General features: G+C 35.1%; 1 protein-coding gene across 2 annotated transcripts in view; it reads right to left on the minus strand.

Moving 5' to 3' along the window:
* Positions 1-1,428: 1,428 nt before the first annotated feature.
* LOC100370467 (nck-associated protein 1) overlaps positions 1,429-18,855 on the minus strand; it is a 59,162-nt gene continuing 41,735 nt past the window's right edge. The window contains exons 17-31 of one of the 2 annotated variants that reach the window (XM_085501496.1): positions 17,084-17,216; positions 16,793-16,912; positions 14,473-14,606; positions 14,053-14,184; positions 13,689-13,804; positions 13,360-13,462; positions 13,076-13,206; positions 12,502-12,599; positions 11,923-12,016; positions 11,548-11,630; positions 11,145-11,310; positions 4,242-4,352; positions 4,004-4,116; positions 3,445-3,534; positions 1,429-3,251 (exon numbers count right to left, since the gene is read on the minus strand). In XM_085501496.1, the coding sequence (XP_085357622.1) occupies positions 3,147-3,251; positions 3,445-3,534; positions 4,004-4,116; positions 4,242-4,352; positions 11,145-11,310; positions 11,548-11,630; positions 11,923-12,016; positions 12,502-12,599; positions 13,076-13,206; positions 13,360-13,462; positions 13,689-13,804; positions 14,053-14,184; positions 14,473-14,606; positions 16,793-16,912; positions 17,084-17,216 (1,729 nt within the window). In that variant the 3' untranslated portion in view covers positions 1,429-3,146. Of the gene's footprint in view, positions 3,252-3,444; positions 3,535-4,003; positions 4,117-4,241; positions 4,353-11,129; positions 11,311-11,547; positions 11,631-11,922; positions 12,017-12,501; positions 12,600-13,075; positions 13,207-13,359; positions 13,463-13,688; positions 13,805-14,052; positions 14,185-14,472; positions 14,607-16,792; positions 16,913-17,083; positions 17,217-18,855 lie in introns of both variants that reach the window. The other variant, XM_085501495.1, reaches the window with a different exon arrangement.

Consider the following 18,855-nt stretch of genomic DNA (forward strand, 5'->3'; position numbering starts at 1 on the left):
CATGGCGATTTGGTAAAGATTGAGTTGTATTTTTGTGTACAAAATGGAATAGCACAAGGCCTTAATGAATTTAAATCATTTATCATGTATCGTAATAATCATTAGATATTTCCTTTTTCTGAGAGTGTAATCTTGTTTATTTTACATTGGCATAAGTTGTGAGCATTTTAAACACCCTGGGACACTCTTAACACTCAAACTGGCATCAATTAACTTACAACCAATTGTCAATGACCGCAAAGTGGCATTCAAGCCCTGCCCTTGTGTTTACATCAGTTTTATGTAACCGATCACTGGTAGCATAGTGGTTGTCGCACAAATCCTACCTTAGGCTGCACATTAAAAAGGTCGACCCCTACCCTGGGTGAGTGTGTCACAGACTCAATGGGAAGGCCAATTCCACTGGTTGAGTTATTCACTAAGAAATGCGACTTTGGGGGAACCTTGGTTAAGGTCCGCAGGTGCTTGCTCATTGAATTGCCATTTGATAGGGAGATGGCCCTGTCATGTAGTCCCAAACAGGAAATGACTTATGTGGCAAAATGCACTATGTGTCAGCACTAGCACTTGCAATTTGCACATACAAAAAAAGTCAGGAGAGAAAACAGTGTCATTCAATGTCCGGAACTGTCGCCTGGCACAAAAAAAAAAAAATTTGTGTTGAAAAAAAATCGTTTTTTATGTAATAGTTGCTCCCATGCTGAAATCCCATTATCAGGCATCATAACAAAATTAAACCCATGTTTTCTCTTGCATTCTGTAGCATTCTCACATGTACTGAATCATACAGTATGAGAGGAGACAACATCCACCACGTGATTTGCACACATTTCTAAAAAAGATTTCAAATCAATATTTTGACTAATTTTGTAAATGAACCAGTAGTGCAAATGTCAAAACAAGGACCAATGCCCCATTATAAGTGACACACACTAACAATTAAGTACTTCTGTGGATATTTGTTTTGATTCAAGACAATCTATCAATAAAGCTTTTTCCCAGAGTCTCTATATCCATGATAATGTGACAGTACATGTAACAGATGATGATTAGTATGAACATTTCATTAAATACTTAATGCATCTTTCCTGTAAACCGAGCAATTAAGGGGAGTGTAGGCAATATTATTCAATTTGACAACTCTGGCATCACCATCCATTCTTTCATAACTCCCATCAAAAGCATCTATATTGTTTCCTTACTCAACACCCAGGCACAATCCTTCCTTCCCTTAAAAACAATCAACAGGTATTAAACAATTCATGTCTACTTCAGTGAACTACACCAATTTCTAGTTCCCATATCATTTGTTTTCTTCGCTTTGTTTCCCTGCAGAATTTGTTTTCATTTTTCAAAATCTACCACCCCATAACCCCTTAATAAGTAAATTAAAACATTCAGGACACACAGTCAGGTGATATAAGTGAGTTATTATATCAGAAAAATGAATGAGTTAGATATTTATTATATACAATAGATCCATATTGGTATTTTATAAAACTACCAGTGCATGCCATTCCAATATATTAAATTAGCATACAACATTAAACAGCCAATAGGTGTGAAATGAAGCAAGTAATAATTTGCATACAACATTAAACAACCAATGGGGGTGAAATGAAGCACTGGGTGTGAAATTAAAAATTAGAATGAACAAAAACATTTTTTTGAATTCACTTGAAGCATATTGTATGCTATCTACATTCACTTGACAAGTATAAGAAAGAAATAATGCCATTGTATTTATGTACTAAATACCACAAAAATGTTATATACAGTTCCATTCAATATTTCAAAGCAATTACTGTACTGTAAATGTATTAATTATTCACTCATTTTTAATTTCACTATTTTCGTTGATAAGCGAAATTGCTAAATAAAAACCACATGAACATGTAAAATAACAATATAACTCATTGTTTCTCTGCCAAGTTCATGAACTTAAAGCATCAAAATAGTGAAATTAAATGTCAGTGACAATAAATGGTTTTACAGTATATCATTACATATCTGTTTTTCATCTGTAATCCAAGAAAATGCTAATATATGAATAATTATTTGTGAGGACCACAGCAAAACCAGTAAGTAATGTCCAGAGATAGTACTTATTACACCATAACCACAACAGTAAACATTACATAACTATGTACACCAGTATTAGCAGCTCCAAGAATACATACTGACGTCACATTTCAGTCCAAGCGTCCAAACAACTACATATGCATTGTTGTGTTTGGTTATATTCAGTACAAATGTGGTTGGTATGGAAATGAAGCTTTCAATACTTCCACACAATGACGATTTGTGATTCACTGATACACATCGATACATGTTACCATGGTAACACATACATGTTATGGTAATATATTGTAATGAATTTAAAAATTTTAAATTTAAAATAGCTTTTCTTCAACAACAAAAAAAGAATTAAACCAGTGATAAAAAAAAGAAAGAATGAAATTCAAAACTTAGCGAGTAAAGTGGAACTGCAAATTCTCAGTATACTCAGAATTTCACAAGGTTTTGAACAAATATTGCCTCTATGATGAGATCTTAGTTATAATTCTATACAGTAGAAGTATTATGTTTCTCGTATTATAATGTACAAACTATTTGCATAGCATAGCGGTAAATGAGAAGTAACCACTGCTTCCATGCCTATCATTGCCTCCATAATATAAAACACAAGGCTGTAGTATTGTAAAGTGAATGATAGAAATATACTGCCAACCACTACATTGACAGAATTCTTAGAAAATGGATTTCCTTGGATAAAATGTACTTAGTTTTTAGACTCATGAGTTATAACATGAGTGAAAAACATCTTGCATATTTATAAGAGATCTCGTGAGGATTTTTTCTGGATATTAAGTGTGCTTTGAGGGAGTACACCAGATACTAAGTGCGCTATGAGATTTGACTGAGGGCGTACACCGAATATCACCTGTAGTATGAGACTTGACTGAGGGCGTACACCGAATATCACCTGTGGTATGAGACTTGACTGAGGGCGTACACCGAATATCACCTGTGGTATGAGACTTGACTGAGGGTGTACACCGAATATTATGTGTGGTACTAGACTCTAATGAGGACATACACCAAATATTACATATGATATGAGACTTGACTGATCAACCACTAGTTCAATCTTGTTTCTTGTACACAGCATGGTAGGCATTCCTGAGTAGCACATAGGGAAAACAGGACTCCAATAAATCCATCGTTAGGAAAGGAGATTCCAATACAATCTAGAAACACAATGAAAATTAATTACAATTATTATGTGTGTTTAGAATGCACTTGCATATTAAACCATAGAGGGCGCTGTTCAGTACATCACTTCTTAAATGCCACTCAGAAATAACACCCATTGCAATGTTTTGCCAAGGTATTCAATTCACCTTTCCACAATCAAATGTTGTAGAGACATAACACACTTACCTGGTCTAGAAGGAGATAAACTGATTCTCTGTTTCTAATTACAAGTTTATCATTTTCATGTCCAAGCTTCAGTAAACTTGATGAAGCCAGCTACAAAAACAACAAAAAGACTTAATTTTAGCTTTGTGGATGACACAGATTGAATAATGTGTGATACGGAAAATTGGTTCATTGGGAAAAAATGAATCCTCGCAACATGAAATAAGATATTGTTTTGATGATAAGACATTGTTAGCAAACATAACAAGAGCTTGAGTGCTGCAGAGAGAGGACATTGCTCTGGTGATAAGACAGAGCTTGAGTGCTGCAGAGAGGGGACATTGCTCTGGTGATAAGACAGAGCTTAAGTGCTGCAGAGAGGGGACATTGCTCTGGTGATAAGACAGAGCTTGAGTGCTGCAGAGAGGGGACATTGCTCTGGTGATAAGACAGAGCTTGAGTGCTGCAGAGAGGGGACATTGCTCTGGTGATAAGACACAAGTCTAATAATAACAAAACGCTCAAATTAAGAGTTCTATAGAGCATGGGACATGCACTGACAGATTTTAAAACTACTTACAGCAAGAAATTCTTTCAATCTGTCTTCCACATCACCTTTCCCATGTAGGGTAAACAAAGCTCCAGCGATACCATTGACTGCTTTGGCAATGCAGTGACAATTATTACCATGTCCTGAATTCAGCATGAAATAAACATAACCGTGATTAAACTACATACATTCTTAATATGTATTATCCAAGGATTGGTAGAGTTGAGTAGAATATATGTTAATTAATTATAGGTGATATGGGTTTTACCTTCGAGGTATGACTTATAAAAAGAGTTTTCACTTCTGGCTAATGTGGGTATTGCCACGGCAACAAATACCATCAATAAGCAGGAGATCCTGTAGTCATCTTCTGAATTTTCTGGAATAGGTAAAAATATATAGGGATTATTACTTTGAGTTGTGGAGCTAATTTGTGAGATTTACTGGTAGTTTGTGGGTTAGGTTTATTGGTGAGTTAGTTCATTGGTAGTTTGTGAGTTGGTTGATTGGTAGTTTGTGAGTTGGGTTCATTGGTAATTGGCGAGTTGGTTCATTGGTAGTTTGTAAGTTGGTTTATTGCACTTTTGGTAATTGGCGAGTTGGTTCATTGATAGTTTGTGAGTTGGATCATTGGTGATTGGCGAGTTGGTTCATTGGTAGTTTGTGAGTTGGTTCATTGGTAGTTTGTGAGTTGGTTTATTGCACTTTTGGTAATTGGAGAGTTGGTTCATTGATAGTTTGTGAGTTGGATCATTGGTGATTGGCGAGTTGGTTCATTGGTAGTTTGTGAGTTGGTTCATTGGTAGTTTGTGAGTTGGTTTATTGCACTTTTGGTAATTGGAGAGTTGGTTCATTGATAGTTTGTGAGTTGGATCATTGGTGATTGGCGAGTTGGTTCATTGGTAGTTTGTGAGTTGGTTTATTGGTAGTTTGTGAGTTGGTTAATTGGTAGTTTGTGAGTTGGTTCATTGGTAGTTTGTGAGTTGGTTTATTGCACTTTTGGTAATTGGCGAGTTGGTTCATTGATAGTTTGTGAGTTGGTTCATTGGTAGTTTGTGAGTTGGTTCATTGGTAGTTTGTGAGTTGGTTCATTGGTAGTTTGTGAGTTGGTTTATTGCACTTTTGGTAATTGGCGAGTTGGTTCATTGATAGTTTGTGAGTTGGTTCATTGGTAGTTTGTGAGTTGGTTCATTGGTAGTTTGTGAGTTGGTTCATTGGTAGTTTGCGAGTTGGTTCATTAATAGTTTGTGAGTTGGATCATTGGTGATTGGCGAGTTGGTTAATTGGTAGTTTGTGAGTTGGTTCATTGGTAGTTTGTGAGTTGGTTTATTGCACTTTTGGTAATTGGCGAGTTGGTTCATTGATAGTTTGTGAGTTGGTTCATTGGTAGTTTGTGAGTTGGTTCATTGGTAGTTTGTGAGTTGGTTTATTGCACTTTTGGTAATTGGCGAGTTGGTTCATTGATAGTTTGTGAGTTGGTTCATTGGTAGTTTGTGAGTTGGTTCATTGGTAGTTTGTGAGTTGGTTCATTGGTAGTTTGCGAGTTGGTTCATTAATAGTTTGTGAGTTGGATCATTGGTGATTGGCGAGTTGGTTCATTGATAGTTTGTGAGTTGGTTCATTGGTAGTTTGTGAGTTGGTTCATTGGTAGTTTGTGAGTTGGTTCATTGGTAGTTTGTGAGTTGGTTCATTGGTAGTTTGTGAGTTGGTTCATTGGTAGTTTGTGAGTTGGTTCATTGGTAGTTTGTGAGTTGGTTTATTGCACTTTTGGTAATTGGAGAGTTGGTTCATTGATAGTTTGTGAGTTGGATCATTGGTGATTGGCGAGTTGGTTCATTGGTAGTTTGTGAGTTGGTTCATTGGTAGTTTGTGAGTTGGTTTATTGCACTTTTGGTAATTGGAGAGTTGGTTCATTGATAGTTTGTGAGTTGGATCATTGGTGATTGGCGAGTTGGTTCATTGGTAGTTTGTGAGTTGGTTCATTGGTAGTTTGTGAGTTGGTTCATTGGTAGTTTGTGAGTTGGTTTATTGCACTTTTGGTAATTGGAGAGTTGGTTCATTGATAGTTTGTGAGTTGGATCATTGGTGATTGGCGAGTTGGTTCATTGGTAGTTTGTGAGTTGGTTCATTGGTAGTTTGTGAGTTGGTTTATTGCACTTTTGGTAATTGGAGAGTTGGTTCATTGATAGTTTGTGAGTTGGATCATTGGTGATTGGCGAGTTGGTTCATTGGTAGTTTGTGAGTTGGTTCATTGGTAGTTTGTGAGTTGGTTTATTGCACTTTTGGTAATTGGAGAGTTGGTTCATTGATAGTTTGTGAGTTGGATCATTGGTGATTGGCGAGTTGGTTCATTGGTAGTTTGTGAGTTGGTTTATTGGTAGTTTGTGAGTTGGTTAATTGGTAGTTTGTGAGTTGGTTCATTGGTAGTTTGTGAGTTGGTTTATTGCACTTTTGGTAATTGGCGAGTTGGTTCATTGATAGTTTGTGAGTTGGTTCATTGGTAGTTTGTGAGTTGGTTCATTGGTAGTTTGTGAGTTGGTTCATTGGTAGTTTGTGAGTTGGTTTATTGCACTTTTGGTAATTGGCGAGTTGGTTCATTGATAGTTTGTGAGTTGGTTCATTGGTAGTTTGTGAGTTGGTTCATTGGTAGTTTGTGAGTTGGTTCATTGGTAGTTTGCGAGTTGGTTCATTAATAGTTTGTGAGTTGGATCATTGGTGATTGGCGAGTTGGTTAATTGGTAGTTTGTGAGTTGGTTCATTGGTAGTTTGTGAGTTGGTTTATTGCACTTTTGGTAATTGGCGAGTTGGTTCATTGATAGTTTGTGAGTTGGTTCATTGGTAGTTTGTGAGTTGGTTCATTGGTAGTTTGTGAGTTGGTTCATTGGTAGTTTGTGAGTTGGTTTATTGCACTTTTGGTAATTGGCGAGTTGGTTCATTGATAGTTTGTGAGTTGGTTCATTGGTAGTTTGTGAGTTGGTTCATTGGTAGTTTGCGAGTTGGTTCATTAATAGTTTGTGAGTTGGATCATTGGTGATTGGCGAGTTGGTTCATTGATAGTTTGTGAGTTGGTTCATTGGTAGTTTGTGAGTTGGTTCATTGGTAGTTTGTGAGTTGGTTCATTGGTAGTTTGTGAGTTGGTTCATTGGTAGTTTGTGAGTTGGTTCATTGGTAGTTTGTGAGTTGGTTCATTGGTAGTTTGTGAGTTGGTTTATTGCACTTTTGGTAATTGGAGAGTTGGTTCATTGATAGTTTGTGAGTTGGATCATTGGTGATTGGCGAGTTGGTTCATTGGTAGTTTGTGAGTTGGTTCATTGGTAGTTTGTGAGTTGGTTTATTGCACTTTTGGTAATTGGAGAGTTGGTTCATTGATAGTTTGTGAGTTGGATCATTGGTGATTGGCGAGTTGGTTCATTGGTAGTTTGTGAGTTGGTTCATTGGTAGTTTGTGAGTTGGTTCATTGGTAGTTTGTGAGTTGGTTTATTGCACTTTTGGTAATTGGAGAGTTGGTTCATTGATAGTTTGTGAGTTGGATCATTGGTGATTGGCGAGTTGGTTCATTGGTAGTTTGTGAGTTGGTTCATTGGTAGTTTGTGAGTTGGTTCATTGGTAGTTTGTGAGTTGGTTTATTGCACTTTTGGTAATTGGAGAGTTGGTTCATTGATAGTTTGTGAGTTAGATCATTGGTGATTGGCGAGTTGGTTCATTGGTAGTTTGTGAGTTGAATCATTGGTGATTGGCGAGTTGGTTCATTGGTAGTTTGTGAGTTGGATCATTGGTAATTGGCGAGTTGGTTCATTGGTAGTTTGTGAGTTGGATCATTGGTGATTGGCAAGTTGGTTCATTGGTAGTTTGTGAGTTGGTTTATTGCACTTTTGGTAATTGGCGAGTTGGTTCATTGATAGTTTGTGAGTTGGATCATTGGTAATTGGCGAGTTGGTTCATTGATAGTTTGTGAGTTGGATCATTGGTGATTGGCGAGTTGGTTCATTGATAGTTTGTGAGTTGGTTTATTGCACTTTTGGTAATTGGAGAGTTGGTTCATTGATAGTTTGTGAGTTGGATCATTGGTAATTGGCGAGTTGGTTCATTGATAGTTTGTGAGTTGGATCATTGGTGATTGGCGAGTTGGTTCATTGGTAGTTTGTGAGTTGGTTTATTGCACTTTTGGTAATTGGAGAGTTGGTTCATTGATAGTTTGTGAGTTGGATCATTGGTGATTGGCGAGTTGGTTTATTGGTAGTTTGTGAGTTGGTTCATTGGTAGTTTGTGAGTTGGTTCATTGGTAGTTTGTGAGTTGGATCATTGGTGATTGGCGAGTTGGTTCATTGGTAGTTTGTGAGTTGGTTCATTGGTAGTTTGTGAGTTGGATCATTGGTGATTGGCGAGTTGGTTCATTGGTAGTTTGTGAGTTGGTTCATTGGTAGTTTGTGAGTTGGTTTATTGCACTTTTGGTAATTGGAGAGTTGGTTCATTGATAGTTTGTGAGTTGGATCATTGGTGATTGGCGAGTTGGTTCATTGGTAGTTTGTGAGTTGGTTCATTGGTAGTTTGTGAGTTGGTTTATTGCACTTTTGGTAATTGGAGAGTTGGTTCATTGATAGTTTGTGAGTTGGATCATTGGTGATTGGCGAGTTGGTTCATTGGTAGTTTGTGAGTTGGTTCATTGGTAGTTTGTGAGTTGGTTCATTGGTAGTTTGTGAGTTGGTTCATTGGTAGTTTGTGAGTTGGTTTATTGCACTTTTGGTAATTGGAGAGTTGGTTCATTGATAGTTTGTGAGTTGGATCATTGGTGATTGGCGAGTTGGTTCATTGGTAGTTTGTGAGTTGGTTCATTGGTAGTTTGTGAGTTGGTTCATTGGTAGTTTGTGAGTTGGTTTATTGCACTTTTGGTAATTGGAGAGTTGGTTCATTGATAGTTTGTGAGTTGGATCATTGGTGATTGGCGAGTTGGTTCATTGGTAGTTTGTGAGTTGGATCATTGGTGATTGGCGAGTTGGTTCATTGGTAGTTTGTGAGTTGGATCATTGGTAATTGGCGAGTTGGTTCATTGGTAGTTTGTGAGTTGGATCATTGGTGATTGGCGAGTTGGTTCATTGGTAGTTTGTGAGTTGGTTTATTGCACTTTTGGTAATTGGAGAGTTGGTTCATTGATAGTTTGTGAGTTGGATCATTGGTAATTGGCGAGTTGGTTCATTGATAGTTTGTGAGTTGGATCATTGGTGATTGGCGAGTTGGTTCATTGATAGTTTGTGAGTTGGTTTATTGCACTTTTGGTAATTGGAGAGTTGGTTCATTGATAGTTTGTGAGTTGGATCATTGGTAATTGGCGAGTTGGTTCATTGATAGTTTGTGAGTTGGATCATTGGTGATTGGCGAGTTGGTTCATTGGTAGTTTGTGAGTTGGTTCATTGGTAGTTTGTGAGTTGGTTTATTGCACTTTTGGTAATTGGAGAGTTGGTTCATTGATAGTTTGTGAGTTGGATCATTGGTGATTGGTGAGTTGGTTTATTGGTAGTTTGTGAGTTGGTTCATTGGTAGTTTGTGAGTTGGTTCATTGGTAGTTTGTGAGTTGGATCATTGGTGATTGGCGAGTTGGTTCATTGGTAGTTTGTGAGTTGGTTCATTGGTAGTTTGTGAGTTGGATCATTGGTGATTGGCAAGTTGGTTCATTGGTAGTTTGTGAGTTGGTTCATTGGTAGTTTGTGAGTTGGTTTATTGCACTTTTGGTAATTGGAGAGTTGGTTCATTGATAGTTTGTGAGTTGGATCATTGGTGATTGGCGAGTTGGTTCATTGGTAGTTTGTGAGTTGGTTCATTGGTAGTTTGTGAGTTGGTTTATTGCACTTTTGTTAATTGGAGAGTTGGTTCATTGATAGTTTGTGAGTTGGATCATTGGTGATTGGCGAGTTGGTTCATTGGTAGTTTGTGAGTTGGTTCATTGGTAGTTTGTGAGTTGGTTCATTGGTAGTTTGTGAGTTGGTTCATTGGTAGTTTGTGAGTTGGATCATTGGTAATTGGCGAGTTGGTTCATTGATAGTTTGTGAGTTGGATCATTGGTAATTGGCGAGTTGGTTCATTGATAGTTTGTGAGTTGGATCATTGGTGATTGGCGAGTTGGTTCATTGGTAGTTTGTGAGTTGGTTCATTGGTAGTTTGTGAGTTGGATCATTGGTAGTTTGTAAGTTGGTTCATTGGTAGTTTGTGAGTTGGATCATTGGTAATTGGCGAGTTGGTTCATTGATAGTTTGTGAGTTGGATCATTGGTGATTGGCGAGTTGGTTCATTGGTAGTTTGTGAGTTGGTTCATTGGTAGTTTGTGAGTTGGTTCATTGGTAGTTTGTGAGTTGGTTCATTGGTAGTTTGTGAGTTGGTTTATTGCACTTTTGGTAATTGGAGAGTTGGTTCATTGATAGTTTGTGAGTTGGATCATTGGTGATTGGCGAGTTGGTTCATTGATAGTTTGTGAGTTGGTTTATTGCACTTTTGGTAATTGGAGAGTTGGTTCATTGATAGTTTGTGAGTTGGATCATTGGTAATTGGCGAGTTGGTTCATTGATAGTTTGTGAGTTGGATCATTGGTGATTGGCGAGTTGGTTCATTGGTAGTTTGTGAGTTGGTTCATTGGTAGTTTGTGAGTTGGTTTATTGCACTTTTGGTAATTGGAGAGTTGGTTCATTGATAGTTTGTGAGTTGGATCATTGGTGATTGGCGAGTTGGTTTATTGGTAGTTTGTGAGTTGGTTCATTGGTAGTTTGTGAGTTGGTTCATTGGTAGTTTGTGAGTTGGTTAATTGGTAGTTTGGGAGTTGGTCGATTGGGAGTTTGTGAGTTGGTTGATTGGTAGTTTGTGAGTTGGGTTCTTTGGTAATTGGCAAGTTGGTTCATTGGTAGTTTGTAAGTTGGTTTATTGCATTTTTGGTTCCTTGGTAGTTTGTGAGTTGGTTCATTGATAGTTTGTGAGTTGGTTAATTGGTAGTTTGTGAGTTGGTTAATTGGTAGTTTGTGAGTTGGTTCATTGGTAGTTTGTGAGTTGGTTCATTGATACATATCATCAGTAATTGTTGACAATCTACCATATAAGTTTGTGCCATTATCTGAGGCATGTTTATTTTTAAACGTAAAATATGTAAAAGTTAAAAAGGTAAAAAGACCTGTACCTGTAATTTTATTACCTGACTGTTGTTGTCTTAACGCAGACACTAATGCAGGATCGATATCACATTGACGCCCAGCAGCAGATGCCATCTCATTCACAATCTCAGTTTCTTTACCGACCTGCACATGCTCACAAAAATCCACAATGGCGCTGTGCAGGAATGGGATACGATGACTCAGCACCTACAAACAATCAAATCACGGCTGAACTAAGTTGGCTGATTTAACTAAATATAGTGACATATTGTAGCATATTTTATTCCCTGCAGGAAATGGCACTGCATAGAAAAAACAGTCAAACTGGACTGAATTTGCAAATCAATACTGACAATTTAGCTGAAAAAGGTCATAATTATGAGATCCCAATTAGATACATAATTAATCATAGTTTACCCCGGTATATTATAATATGAGACTTACATCACTGAGTGACTCCTGTGCTAGTGATCTAAATGCCAACAATACACCAACAATTGTCATACGTTGCAATACATTTTCCACATCTGAAATTGAATCATTAAAACATTAAAATAAAAATGTTATGACTTGAACTTGAATGGAGGCAGGCATTGATGACAATTGTCTTAATGCCCGATTTGCCATGGTGCCTTTCAGAAAATATTGATTTTCCCTAGTATTGGATGCCTTCGGAATTCCAAAATTTAAACCCTGGAATATCCTTAGCTATGTTTAAAATTAGGTGATGTTTTTATCACACAAGTCATGATAAAGTTTGCATTTTAGAATTAGTAAAAGTGAACTGTGAAAAGATGTGTACAGTTGAATTCTACTTACTTCGAAGTCTTCTAAAGAGATCAGACATTTCTTCAGGTTTATCAAAGTTGGTTCTCAAAGCCGATAAAACATCTTTATTAAGAACTACCAATTTCTATATATGCAAATCAAATACACCATTTCTTTTACTGCCACGTTTATAACTTTACACAAAAAATGAAACATGGGTATGCAACTTCCACAACAGCATTCAGTGATATCAGTGTTTATCATAATTACAAGATTCTTAAAGTATATAATTGATGTAATCATAGAAGCAGTACATAAAAGAGATCAAATATGTGTAAATGATAAAAACATTTTCATTTATTGCTTTAATTTCTAATAATTTATTTTGAATTCCAAGAAAATCTCAAGACAGACTTGTAATAACCTTATTATTATACATCTTTTCGTTGTTATTATTATTAGAGGATGCTTACACGCGTAATCATTTCATATTTGGAATTCGCATTTCCTTATATGATAAAATTAAAATACCGCAAAATTATGACATGCTGTAACTTACAGTGACAGATGTATAATAATATATAATATAACTGGGTCACCCCCTGTGATTAACCATAATACACACAATACCTTAAGTTCTGCTACTTGACTTGAAATATGCCACATCAGACTCTCATTCAAAAATTTCATACCATAGGGACCAAGTAATTCTGCTAAAGCTCTCATTTCTGGAATAAACATAGCAATAAATACCAGTCAACAGCAATGCCCATCTATTTTGGCATCAACCTGTTCCACAAGTCCTGCTGGTAGCTAGCTATCAGTTTGCCTTAGCCACGCCTTCCATAACCAGTCCTGTTGTAGCTAACAATCTGTTACGATTGCCCATTATTGAGTCACTGTGTTCTCATTGGTTCCACATGCAACCCTGTTATCAGATGATAACTGGGCAGTGATTTAGGTTGATGAAGGAACGCATTATGCAAAGTTTATCCCTTAAACAACAAACCCACTATGATTCTTTCATTTTATAAAAAATTCTGAGTGTGTTTTCTCCTAAAATATTTGCTCAAGAATTTTTATGTGTAACTGAATCACAACGACATACTAACTACACTGTGGATTTCTTCTTTCCTCAAGCTATCAGTGTAGTACTATGTAAATATGTATAATATTCAAATTTTTGACATTATGAATTCAGTACCTGTGATATCTGAGTACTCTTCAGCATTTATACCCATGTTTCCCTCATTGGACAGACTTACAAACGCTTTATGGTTTGGTGAGAAACATATGTTGCCAGCACTCACTCGTCTTAACAGAACTTCCAAATACCTGCAAAGTGAAAATAATGCACAATATAATTACAATACATAGAATATTCTGATGCATAAAATTAGAGGTTCTTGGTCAGACAAAAATAACCTCCAGCACAATGCAAAAGCAGATCCACTCCCAGATTCAGTAAATTCAGAAATCTAGTCTTACCAGTTTGTGTAAATATGAGTGACAGTTTTATCTCCGTGACTATCCAATGGCTGGGTTTGTTGTAATAGGACATTGTTAAAAACCCTGGTGATATCGATATGAACTGAAACAAATGAACAAAAATGTTACATGACAGTACCTGGTGGCATTTCCCAACAGATTGAAATTACATGATGAGCTTTTGATATAGAAAACAAATACATTCTGAATTTGGAAAATTACATAACACAAGTATTGAGTAGTATACGCAAGTTCATAACAAAATAATATGTTACATACTCTTAGTTCATAGAATTACATAATGTAATCGTCAGGCTTAGCATACTCACCATAGTTTTCAATGGTCTGTAATACACCCATGTAAGTACGCACACTAGCCAGTAATTCAGAAGGCTTGGCAATCTCATTGCTTTCAGGATTATGCATCATCATACCAACAACAGCCCTGCAAAAATAAATAAAATTATTATCAATAATAATTTGAATAATGCCGTATTTGGGCTAACATTCTTGAATAATTTGCTACTGTAATTGCAGAATTCAGTCTCTAGTAAATCACCCACAACTATATTTTCTTTTAATTCTGTTAATGGTTTTGTCTGTAATGAAATATAAATAGAAAATTTACTTATTATGAAATAATATGAAAAAAAGCCTCACAAAATGGTTTGTAGTTTTAGTGCCTATACTTACTTGTTAAATCTGGCCTCTAGATGCGCAATGAGATACTCTCTTGGTGCAAATATGTGCTCCCATATTTGTATAGATCCTGTGTAATTGATTGCATAACATAGCTCTGTCAACTCCATGTGGTATTTATCCATTCTAAAAACACAAGATGAAAATCATTCATAAAATATTTTAAAGTACAGCAAGATGGGTTTGAAGCCGACATAGTCATGTATGTTGACCATTAACAACAAACAAATCATTCATACTGCCTTCAGTTTAAGAAAAGAGAAATTTCCAGAATAAGGTTTTAATCATCGTGAGCCATGTTAGTTTCATTCTACCACTTCAGCCAATACCAGCATATTTCAGGTGATAAATTGTCTGCACTAAAATGGAATCATTTTTCATAACTTGTCATGGTTTATATTATTATTTACTAACGGGGTAAACTCTTCTCTTGTTTTGCGTTTACTCTCCTCTCCAGGTTTCTCTAAAGGAGGCAGATTTCTGTTTCTTGCATTGCCTTTCTTCTTCTGGGCAGACAGAATTATAGGAACACAGTTTTGTGGCAGTAACTACAGAGTAAAATCAAAGAAAGCTTAGAAAGAACTCCCGTGTGCTGAGAAGTATTGAAGACACATTAAAAATTAATTCAAAATTACTTGTACATGAGATATTGATAGAAAAGCTGAAAACTAATTATGTACATCAGGTAACTAATATGAACAGAACAGAACAAAAAAATTATGAATTATTATGCTAATTAGAGAATTAATATGAACAAATTTTAACCCAAAATTAATCAGGCCTGTCTATTGTCCTAGAGCATTTATGTACCAAATTTTATTCAAATGTGATGATCAGTAATTGAGATATCAGTGTTAATTAATTATGTTAATTAGGAGATTAATAAGCATAAATATTTACCAAAAACTAATTGGGTTTCTGCATAGTTCTCTTTAAAAGTTTCATTAAAATCCAATTTGTGGTTCTTTATATATCAGTGGAACATTATGCAAATTAGGTAATTAATATCCAATTAAAACTAATTAGGTCTCTGCATAATCCTAGAAGATCTATGTAGCAAGTCTCATTGAAATATGATGATTACTACTTGATATATCAAAAGCTGAAAATTAATTAATTATGCAAATTAGATAATTAATATGTACTCATATTACCCTAAAAACTATCAGGTTTGTGCAGTGTCCTATGCCATCTATGTACCAAGTGTCATTGAAATGTGATGATTACTACTTGAAATATCAAAAGCTGAAAATTAATTAATTATGCAAATTAGCTAATTAATATATACTGATATTAGCCTAAAACTATCAGGTCTGTGCAGTGTCCTATGATGTCTATGTACCAAATTTCATTGAAATGTGATGATTACTACTTGAAATATCAGAAGCTGAAAATTAATTAATTATGCAAATTAGGTAATTAATATGTACTCGTATTACCTTAAAAACTATCAGGTCTGTGCAGTGTCCTATGACATCTATGTACCAAGTGTCATTGAAATGTGATGATTACTACTTGAAATATCAAAAGCTGAAAATTAATTAATTATGCAAATTAGGTAATTAATATGTACTCATATTACCTTAAAAACTATCAGGTCTGTGCAGTGTCCTATGACATCTATGTACCAAGTTTCATTGAAATGTGATGATTACTACTTGAAATATCAAAAGCTGAAAATTAATTAATTATGCTAATTAGGTAATTAATATGTACTCGTATTACCCTAAAAACTATCAGGTCTGTGCAGTGTCCTATGACATCTATGTACCAAGTGTCATTGAAATGTGATGATTAGTACTTGAAATATCAAAAGCTGAAAATTAATTAATTATGCAAATTAGGTAATTAATATCTACTGATATTACCCTAAAAACTTTCAGGTTTGTGCAGTGTCCTATGACATCTATGTACCAAGTTTTATTGAAATGTGATGATTAGTACTTGAGATATCAGTGGAAAAGCCGAAAATTGATTAATCATTATGCAAATTAGGTAATTAATATTGCACAGATTTTTACCCAAAACTAATCAAATCTGCGCATTAGTTTGGAGCATCTGTGTGCCAAGTTTCATCAAAATCCAATGAGTGGTTCTTTAGATATCAGTGGAACAGTCATGAAACAGCCAAAAATCAGCTAATTATCATGCAAATTAGGTAATTAATATGCATGGATTTTTACCAAAACCTAATCAAATCTGCGCATTGGCCCAGAGCATCTATGCACCAAGTTTCATCAAAAACTGATGTATGGTTCTTGAGATATCAGTGGAACAGACGGACACACATACACACACACACACACACACACACACACACACACACACACACACACACACACACATACACACATACACACATACACACACACTAACTGCAAAGACTCCCTTTTTGTGCTTCGCACACGGGAGTCAAAAACAATTGAAAACTGAGATAAACAAATATTTGAAAAAAAAAAAAGATGAGAAAAACTACAAATACAAATTGCCATGGTGATAATCATTGTTCAGCACACTTTCAATTCTCACGTTCTCACGTAATAATATTGTTTCAATTGCATGATACCAATATTGAACACAATGTGCAGTGAAGACCACCACCCAATAATACCATGGCAACTGTTCTTATGACGGAACAATCTGAAGAGTGCATTGTATAATATCCCATTGTCAGAACCTTTATACAAATTATAAGTTTTTTTTAATAAGACTCATTAGTAAAAATTAAACTGACCTTATCATTGAGTGCACATTGTTCAGAACATATCCTGGTTATGATGTTCTTGATTTCTTTAGCCATTTCATCTAGAAAGAGATTTACTGCTGATAAACTTCTGTCACCAACGTGGTGTCGCTGTGAAATAAACATAGGGGAGCTGATACATTACCTATCATGTATATTACCAATATTACATATGAACATCATCTACAAATGACAGCAAATCCTTTTGGGCAATGGAACAAGAGATTACAAGTATCTACAGAATGTGTGTTGCTGTATAACATGTGACAAAACCTGTCTTACCTCTTCGGGACACAGTTCGTGTGTACAGTTTAAGAAATGGCTGCATATAAGTGGAAAGGCGATGATGTATCGACACTGAGATGGCATGTCAAGACACTGACGAAAAAACTTCTCAAAGCAATGATTGTAATGACTGAAAATAACAGAAATAACAAACGATTTTTAAATTGATTCAACAAGACAACAATCACTAATTACGTAATTAATATTCTGTGCAAATTTAAATATTAAATATTTGTATATATTGTGTTTGTAAGTGGTCATGTGACTTATTTTAAAGCATTGTACAACACAACTATTGAAAGAAGACCTCTATACTGTATGTTCATTTGATTCTGTTCAAGGTATTTCATAATGGGTAATTTGTGGATGCCTACACCATTTTAAAATACTGTAAAATACTTTATTTTAGCTTGAATTTATTTTCGCTGAAAAATCTTTTGAGTGTTTTGTATGGAATTTATTTTCACTGATTTTTGATGAGTTGAATGTAAAATATGGTAAAAATGGTATATTCACTGGATTTTATTTTCACTGAATCATCCCTTCAGCTAATATAGCGAAAATTAATTCCAAGCAAAAATAAAGTACTTTACAGTAACAGTAATATTTAATGTTTATTAAACATTGAATTATCAGATAAAAACACTACAGCACTGAAAGTAGATATTTTCCTTGTCTATTGTAAGTGTATTTGATTGGTTAAATTTTTAGTTAGTTAGTTAGTTAGTTATACATCCAGCACCAAAAACAATAGAAATTACCATTACAGAAAAAGCTGTATAAACATTCGTTTCATTGACACATTCCGGGTTATTGACGTAACATTTGAACACTTTGTTTACATTAGACACAGTAAGTCTGAAATATAATCCCATTATTCGTTGCAATTTTGGTTTTAATTTGTCATTAAATTATCAAAAACAAGCAGCCTCTTGGCTGAGATAGCTCCGCTGTTAGCAATGCACATTTCAATTAAAGAACAGAAGATATCATTAGAAAATGAACAATATGAATAGTATCAATGCAATGAGACTTGCTGTTTTCAACAAGAATTCAAAAATATCACTTTTCACCAAAAATGACAAAAATATTCATCAAAATTGGAGAATTGAAGATATCATCATACAAATGAACAAATTTGAGAGAGGTCCACATGTAGTACCTATATATGTAATATCAAAGCAATTGGACTTGCAGTTTTTAACAAGAAGTCGAAAATATCAGTTTTTACCAAAAATGACAAAAATATTCACCAAAATTAGAAAATTAAAGATATCATCATGAAATGAACAAATCTGGGAGAGATCCACATGTAGTACCTATATATGTAATATCAAAGCCATTGGACTTGTGGTTTTTAACAAGAAGTCGAAAATATCAGTTTTTACCAAAAATGACAAAAATATTCACCAAAATTAGAAAATTAAAGATATCATCATGAAATGAACAAGTCTGGGAGAGATCCACATGTAGTACCTATATATGTAATATCAAAGCAATTGGACTTGCGGTTTTTAACAAGAAGTCGAAATTATCAGTTTTTACCAAAAATGACAAAAATATTCACCAAAATTAGAAAATTAAAGATATCATCATGAAATGAACAAATCTGAGAGAGGTCCACATGTAGTACCTATATATGTAATATTAGAGCAATTGGACTTGTGGTTTTTAACAAGAAGTCGAAAACATCACTTTTTACCAAAAATTACAAAAATATTCACCAAAATTAGAGAATTGAAGATATCATCATGAAATGAACAAATTTG

The sequence above is a fragment of the Saccoglossus kowalevskii genome, chromosome 7 (genome assembly GCF_978046115.1).
Source record: "Saccoglossus kowalevskii chromosome 7, keSacKowa6.1, whole genome shotgun sequence".
In the NCBI taxonomy this organism is placed as follows: domain Eukaryota; kingdom Metazoa; phylum Hemichordata; class Enteropneusta; family Harrimaniidae; genus Saccoglossus; species Saccoglossus kowalevskii.